Raw genomic sequence first — 8,515 nt, 5'->3', positions numbered from 1 at the left:
TTTTTGGATTGATTTATGTATATTTATTGTCTAAAAAGTCAGTAAGTAATAATTTAATATATTTGTTGAGTTTTAGATTGCTTCCTAATTCAGTTAACTTATATAGCTATATTCAAACCATGCCCCTTTTTTCCACTGAATATAACTATATTCTAGAATAATATAAAAAATGGTTTTGATTAATTTATTAACATTGGTTATATGCTTTACTTAAAATAATTTCTACATAAAAAGGATGTAACATTTTATAATGGAAAAATGGATGTAAAAAAACATAAAAAATGAAAAGAACCTTCTGCTGGATTATCTAAGTTCTCGCATAAATTTGGCATTATGAGGCTTGGGCCCTCCTACCACACACACTCTCCCTCTTTAATAGCAGCCTTATATGGCATTTTTAAAGGGGTGTATGTGTGTGTAAGAGAGAGAGAGAGAGAGATTAAATGCATAATCTCTCTACAGAAAGAGACTGGAGATTCAATGCATAATTGGGCCATTTAATGCATTGTTTATGAAAATTTATGGGGCTTTCACTGAAGGGGCAATTTATACAAAGAGGACAAAGGAAAAGAGCTGTCCTTGTCTGATATGCCGGGTCTGTTAATTGATAACTCGTTTAATAAGAGATAGAGGGGTATCATAAAACTCATTAATTTTATGAGGAAAGTACTGAGGCTTCCTCTTTGAAAGTAATACTGTCAAACCCAATTTCCACGGACTTAAAAAATGCGTTAAATATTTGTTAAAATTTTGCAAAGTCTTCCACAAAGGCTGCACCAGTCTTTTATTTCTAGTTACACTAAATCAGAATGGTCAAACTGGTGGGCTCTTTCCTATATCTTAATGGGCCGTCACCAGGCCCAGAACCTCCTTTGACCGACCTTGGACTCTCCGCTGGCATTTGATATTGACCACTCCTACAGCGACAACTGTTTACACGTGCGAGATGACGCGTGTGCCATTTGTGGGCGTCGGTTGTAAAGTCGCCGTCCCGCCACCTCTACTCCCGTCGGTGCATGCCGTTTAGAAGCCTTCTGCCTTTCCACTATCCTCTCTCTTTCTCTCTCTTCTTTCCCTCTCTATCTCTTCTCTTCCAATACCCTTTATCTCTCTATCCCAGTTGGCTTCCTCCCCAGTTCTCACCTCCATTCTCTCTCTATCCTCCAACCTTCCATCTCTCTGCCCCCTCAATTATCTCTCGGGTTTCCCTCACTCTTCTATTCTCTCTCTAAAGTCACTCTCTCTCCATCCTCGCTGGCTTCCTTCTCAATTCTCTCTCTCATCCTCCATATTTCTGTCCCTCAATTATCTCTCTGGGGTTTTCCTCGTTCCATTCTCTCTCTATCCTTTAACCCTCCATCTCTCTGCCCTTTCTCTCTCTCTCTAGTCACTTTCTCTCTCCATCCCTCGCTGGCTTCCTTCTCAATTCTCTCTCTCATCCTCCATTTTTCTGCTTCTCAATTATATCTCTAGGAATTCCCTCAATCCATTCTCTCTCTATCCTCCAACCCTCCATCTCTCTGCCCTTATTCTCTCTCCCTCTCTAGTCACTTTCTCTCCCTAACCCTCGCTGGCTTTCTTCTCAATTCTCTCTCTCATCCTCCATTTCTCTGCCCCTCAATTCTCTCTCTTGGGATTCCCGCATTCCATTCTCTCTCTCTATCCATCTCTCTGCCCTTCTTCTTCTCTCTCTAGTAACTTTCTCTCTCCATCCCTCGCTGGCTTCCTTCTCAATTCTCTCTCATCCTCCATCTCTCTTGGGATTCCCTTATTCCATTCTCTCTCTACCCTCCATCTCTCTGTCCTTCTTCTCTCTCTCTCCATCCCTCGCTGGCTTCCTTGTCAATTCTCACTCTCATCCTCCATTTCTCTGCCTCTCAATTATCTCTCTAGGTTTTCTCTCTCTTCCATTCTCTCTCTATCCTCCGACCCTCCATCTCTCTGCCTTTCCACTACCCTCTCTCTCTCCCTCTTAAGTCAATTTGTCTTTCCGACCCCCTTTGGCTCCGTTCGCACTCTCTCATCCTCCATTTCTCTGCCCCTGTATTATCTCTCTAGGGCTTCCCTTTCTCTTCCATTCTCTCTCTATCTTCCAACCCTCCATCTCTCTGCCTTTCCACTACTCTCTCTCTCTCTCTCTCTCTCTCTCTCTCTCTCTTTCAACTCCCTTTATATCTCTCTCCCCCGTTGGCTCCGTTCTCACTCTCCCATCCTCCACTTCTCTGACCCTCAATTATCTCTCCAGGGTTTCCTTCTCTCTTCCTTTCTCTCTTCTCCTCCGACACTCTATCTCTCTGCTTTTCCACTATACTCTCTTTCTCTCTCCTCTTTCAATTCCCTTTATCTCTGCATCCCCCGTAGGCTTCCTCCTCGCACTCTCATCCTCCCTCTATCTGGCTCCCAATTCTCTCTCTTGGGTTTCCCTCTCTTTTGCATTCTCTCTCTATCCTGCAACCCACCATCTCTCTGCCTTTCCACTACTCTCTCTTTCTCTCTCCTCTTTCAATTCCCTTTATCTCTGCATCCCCCGTAGGCTTCCTTCTCACACTCTCACCCTCCATCTCTCTTCCCCCACCCTTATTCTCTCTCTTGGGTTTCTCTCTCTCTATCCTGCAACCCTCCATCTCTCTACCTTCCCACTATCCTCTCTTTCTCTCTCCTCTCTCAAGCCCCTTTATCTCTCCATCCCCCCTTGGCTTCCTTCTCGCTTTCTCATCCTCCATTTCTCTTGGGTTTCCCTCTCTCTTCCATTCTCTCTCTATCCTGCAACCCTCCATCTCTCTACCTTCCCACTACCCTCTCTCTCTCTCTCTCTCTCATCCTCAGAGCGCGAACCTAACGAGGGAGATCGCCCACAGAAGAAGATAGAAATGAGCAACGGGGTGAGTAGACGGCGACGTGCATGAAACCAAGGACAAAGCTCTAACCTTTCTCCGTCTCTCTTCTCCCTTCCGCAGAACTTCTCGGTGATCCTGACCGTTGATCTGAGCTGCGACCGCTGCATCGACAAGATCAAGAAGGTGCTGAGCAAGAAACACGAAGGTAATTAACCCAAAATACAACGCGAAATTAACACACCCGCGAGGGATTTGATTAATCTCAACGCCTGCTCCGTGACTCGAGGCAGAGAAGTGGAGGATCCTGTCATCAGTCTGGGACGAGAAGAACAACAAGATTACACTCACGGGGCCGTTCTGCCCGCGGAAGCTGGTCAAGCGGCTCCGCCGGCGGGCCGGCGCGGTCATCAAAGACGTTGAAATCCTCGGTCTTTGCACTTGCGACGACGATAGCCCCCCGCCCCCACCGCCCGAGCCCAAGCCCGCACCGCCGCCCGAGCCCAAGCCCAAGCCACCCCCACCGCCCGAGCCAAAACCAGCGCCACCGCCCGAGCCAAAGCCCAAGCCCGCGCCACCGGCCGAGCCAAAGCCGAAGCCAGCGCCACCGCCCGAGCCAAAACCAGCGCCACCGCCCGAGCCAAAGCCCAAGCCCGCGCCACCGGCCGAGCCAAAGCCAGCGCCACCGGCCGAGCCAAAGCCCAAGCCAGCTCCACCGGCCGAGCCAAAGCCCAAGCCAGCGCCACCGGCCGAGCCAAAGCCCAAGCCAACTCCACCGGCCGAGCCAAAGCCCAAGCCAGCGCCACCGCCCGAGCCAAAGCCAGCTCCACCGCCCGAGCCTAAGCCCAAGCCAGCGCCAGCGCTACCGCCCGAGCCTAAGCCCAAGCCAGCGCCACCGCCGGAGGCTAAGCCCAAGCCAGCGGCGGAGCCCAAGCCGGTAGCGGCGGCGCCGCCGGCCTGGCAGGTGTGTTGCTGCTGCCCATGTTATCGCGGAGAGCAGCAGGGGTGGTGCGGGTGCCAGAGAGACGGCGGGCTCTGGCCTTGTCTGTGCGGCTGCGGGCGCGGCTGTGCCTACCCCGCGCTGTCTGACCTCGGCCGGCCCTGCGATAGCCATTGCCGTGTTGAGTTCTTCTCCGAGGAAGAGTCGGTTTGCCGCCCCATGTGAGATAGCCCGATCTCCGCCGTTGATTCTTCTCTGCTGTTGAAGATCTCGTCGATCCGACGGCTCTTGGGTCGTTTTCGTTGCATGAACTGTTTTTTTGGTGATGTGATGGACAACGGAATCCGTCGTTTCCTGGGGGAGTCCACCTCTTGGGCGTACTCGCGGTTTTATCTATGGTTTGGACTTTGTTCATTATCTCATCTTCTGGGGGATTGGGTAAGTTAACAAAAGGATCACCGGTAAGTTAACAAAAGGATCACCGTCTGTATGATTGGTAGAAGACATTTACGTCATTGATCATCAGTTAGCCGCCTCAGATGTTGGATGACTGATGACAGAAAATGATGGATATATATATACATATCTTAAGAAAATGGTGGCATATCGATTCTTTGAGATGATTAGTGCTCAAAGGTGCGGTTTTCCCTTCTTCCTGGAGCACATTGAGATGGAGAGAGAGAGAGAGAGAGAGAGAGAGAGAGAGAGAGGAGAGAGAGAGAGAGGAGGAGCAGTATGTGGGGCAGATTGAGACAGAGAGATCAAGAGAGGAAGATGTAATTAGAGAGGTAGTCGGATGATAAGGCGGCTACCTGAGGTGGTGGTGATGTGGTGGCAGCAAAGAGGCAGCGGCCACAGCAGCAACATCCCAATGATTGAACATGAGTGAGATGGAGAGAGCTAGAGAGAGGGAGGGTGTCTGGAGTATTTTATGTCATATGTTCCATTCTTCATCTCTCACAAACGACTGGAAAGGATTCATGACAAAATATTGACGAGTGACATTGTGTAAGATTGATGACTGTTACGAATCTATTGAGAGAATGAGCATAACTATGTTGAAATCGTCGAGCAATGTAGATTGAGCTCACGATCTCAAGGAGCGCCAGATCGTCGGATTTCAATAACTCCGATGAGTTAGACTGTCCACAAACGAGAAGGAAATGAGAGTGTTGAGAAGAGGGATCAAGGGGAGAGGAATACATGTAAAGGAATCAGACAGGCCTGATTGGCCTTGTCCTCGTATGATGGTGAGAGGATCTCCCGACACCCTGTTTGAGCTCCCACTTGAGCTCTCTGGAAATGACCGTTGTCCTTTTTCTGTTACAGGAACCCCCTTCTTTATAGGTAGTAAGATGACCTAAAATTCCCTCACACCTGGCCTGAGGATTTTGGTGTGTTGGCTATTTTCTTTCTTTTCCTCTTTTCCAAATATGTCTGAGTAAGTTGAGTATCAATGAAAGAATCTTAAATGTCATTTGTCATCCACCCATCCTCATAAAATGTCAATAAAGACTGACATTGATGGTTTTTGTCTAGTCGGCATCATCATCATCCATGTTGAGGACATATGTCAAAGATGATGACAACTCATCATTGGTAACTGGGAACAATAGATTTGATCTCCCTTCCCCATAAAAATATTATGAAATGGTGACACTAAGAAAGATATTGGATTACCTAGAAGATGATATTTTATGCTCATATCGTCTCATTGATTATGGTACATAGTTCCTTTGAATTTTATCTAATTTGGTATTGAGCAGTTAGATGTTCTTCCTAATAAAGATGTGGAACAGTGGAATAAATCCGTGTGAAAAACATATTTAGTGAATAGATCAGGAAGTTTCTAAAATCACAACACAAATCTAGGTGATGTAGAGCATGGATCTTGAAAAGGCCATAGATTCATGCTTGGTGCTGGCCACACAGAATTAAAAAAATGAAAAGAGTCGCAGAAGTCTAGCTTGATTTGTCTGTTTTCAGAGGCTATATGTTATGGAGAACATCAATCAGAAGAGTGTAGGCATTGTCCTACTTTTTCGATACGTAAGAGCATTATCACCACTTGGACTATTTTTGCACATTAGTGTAAATTGATGTTCGAGAGGCCTTATGGTTTGCACCTAATAAAAAGAAAATGCCATTAGGGCTTCATGCATCGAGAACAAAATGGCCTACCTAGTTGTCTAGGTCTTTGAACCACCGAAGGAGATTCTAGTCCTGCCAAAGCCATTACACTGCCATAAGAGACAATCCAATGAGTGAAGTTGCTTGTTTTTAATATTCTCCTTATCTGTCAAATGGTAACAGAGCCATGATTTCACTCAGGAGTGGCCCATTAAGAGCTTGCTCAAGAATGGCCCATTATGGATCCCCTCATGCATCACACTTTGGGGAGCTCGCTCCAGCATGCCCCATATGGATCCTGCTTGAGCTTGGCCCATTAGGGCCCATGATAACACGATAAATGCATGAATATTCACATACATTTTAGATGTTTTTGGTATTATTTATTTAGAATAGATCATGTTATCATTTGAATTAACTAAATATTTATGCACAATCTATAACTTCTAATGCTGTGCATTATGGTTATTTTTTTAACTAACTTCCTTGAAGTCAAGAAGTTTGATTACTGATGAGTATTTGGAAGTTCCAAATGTGCATAAATTCTTAAGGAGTTGGAGAATTTTTGGGATCTTAGTGATTATCAAAATGGGCTGAAATGATGAAATGGTCTTGTGGGCTTCTAAAAGAGAAATCAGATGGGTTGGACCCCAACCTGACTGACCTATTGGGCCTTCGAACACCTTAAAAAACAAAGAAGCTGGAGATTACAAGGCAAAGCTCTCAACCAATGGAGAAAAAGAGTCAAAATAGCAAGAAAATAGAATAGAAAATGCCCAAAGGGGTATTTCAGTAATTCTTCAAATGTATAAATAATCCTTTTCTCCCTTATTTCCCCTCATTCTAGACGTGCTCCTGCAAGTGTCTGGCTAGCAGGACAAGGCATATTTCAGAACCCAGGTTGTTCAGCCTGCTTGAAGTAAATTTATTGAAGTTTTCACTCAATCTCAACTCTTACTTGCATTGAAAAATGCCTGATCCTGGAAAAATATAAGGATCCAGACTTTATTGGAAACACTTAGGGCTCATTAAGCTAGAATTGATGTTTTAAGAAGTTTGATTTCTATTATCCCATCATTATCTCTCCATTTCCCCTTTAAAATCATCACTTTCTCACTCTAAACACTTATTTATCCTAATTTATCTCTCTAGAATCAAATATTTATCTCTCTATACCTTCATCCATATCCCTGGTTTGTCCCATCAAAATTTCATAAAAATCTCCTTCATTTACACCTTCAAATTCCGTCTCAAACTCTCTCTACACCGTATCTTCATTTTCTCTCTATCTCCTCACTTCATCATTTTCTATCCGCATTTTGACCTTTTCTCTCTCTAAAACCATTTATTTCTCTCTCTAAAGTCTATCCCCATATCTCTCTAGATCTTCCATCATTTTCCATCTCAAATCCCAAAAAAATTGCCTATAAAAATGAATTTTTTGCCTTTGAAAAACTCGATTTTTGCCCCCTACAGCAGATGCTGTGCGGTGCCGTGCGGCCCGTGAGCAGCAGGGACACTCTTCTGCTCTCCGGTCTGTGCGTGTACCCACCGTGAGGAAGAGCTCATTGTGCACAACTAAGCCAAAATGACTAAGTCCTGATTCAAGTGGCCCAAGCCCTATAGGTTGACCCATGAAGGCCACCCTAAAAGGGCCAGGTCGAGCCCACGAACCAAAAAGCCCAATCTACACTAGGCCAGCCGGCGATTGCCAGTCCAGGTAAATTCTCCATTTTTTAGCATTTAAAAATTATGAAAAAATAGGAAAAATCTCTCAAATTAACATAATCAATTTCTAGTATTTTAATATTTAAAAAAATTCCATAAAATCTTTGACTCTCATTTTTAATATTTCTAGTGGTTTTTGGTAAATTAAATTCATAAAACTCTAAAAATATTTATTTCCAATTTCTGGTGTTAATTAAAATTAGGAAAATTAGTGTAAATTATTTTTAGCATTTTTCTTTATATTTCTGCTTCAATTTAAATCATAAGAAATTATATAAATTAACTAAATATCCATAAAACCCCAGAAATTATATAAATTAACTAAAAATCTATAAAACCCCAGAAATTATATTTCTCGCTTTTAAACTCATTTACTCCATTCCAAGCTTGAGAAAAATTCTGAAAATAAATTTCTGCCTCTCAGTGGATCAACCCCTTACTTGCCCTACATTAATTATAGAGTATTTATGTGGAAATTTTGATAAATATTGTTGGTTAAGTCTGAATTAAAGCAATGACATAAACCACCTAAATTTGGACTTATCAGTCCACTCAAGTATGACCCATTTGGGGGCACAGATGTGGTCGTGGCATGGCTTAAGTCGACATATAACAAAATGAATCTTATCCCATCTAAGATAATTTTAAGACTATTTTGATTTTTAAGGGTATTTTGAGTCAATTTTATAGTTTTTACGCTGCAAACGGGTTTCGAATTTGATTAGTATGACCGAGTTATTAATTGACCAAATTAAATAAAGGTGATTTCATAAATATTTATAGAAATATTCATTGAATTGAGCCCACATGTGTTTAAACATTCCAATCATTCAATTGCATTTTCATTTTATGCAATCTATTTAATTTCAGCAATTTCTACTAT

At 43.6% G+C, this 8,515-nt stretch overlaps 1 protein-coding gene across 1 annotated transcript; it reads left to right on the top strand.

Annotated features, from left to right (window-relative positions):
* The first annotated feature begins 1,023 nt into the window (after positions 1–1,023).
* On the top strand, positions 1,024–4,191 carry LOC144706358 (uncharacterized). Its single transcript, XM_078579271.1, has 3 exons — positions 1,024–2,882; positions 2,958–3,042; positions 3,128–4,191. The coding sequence occupies exons 1-3, from the start codon at positions 2,871–2,873 to the stop codon at positions 3,997–3,999; spliced, it is 969 nt and encodes a 322-aa protein (XP_078435397.1). The 5' UTR covers positions 1,024–2,870; the 3' UTR covers positions 4,000–4,191.
* The last annotated feature ends 4,324 nt before the right edge of the window (positions 4,192–8,515 follow it).

Source organism: Wolffia australiana, chromosome 8 (assembly GCF_029677425.1).
Source record: "Wolffia australiana isolate 7733 chromosome 8, ASM2967742v1".
Classification (NCBI taxonomy): domain Eukaryota; kingdom Viridiplantae; phylum Streptophyta; class Magnoliopsida; order Alismatales; family Araceae; genus Wolffia; species Wolffia australiana.
The sequence above is the reverse complement of the archived record's forward strand: the minus strand, read 5'-3'. Positions and strand labels throughout refer to the sequence as shown.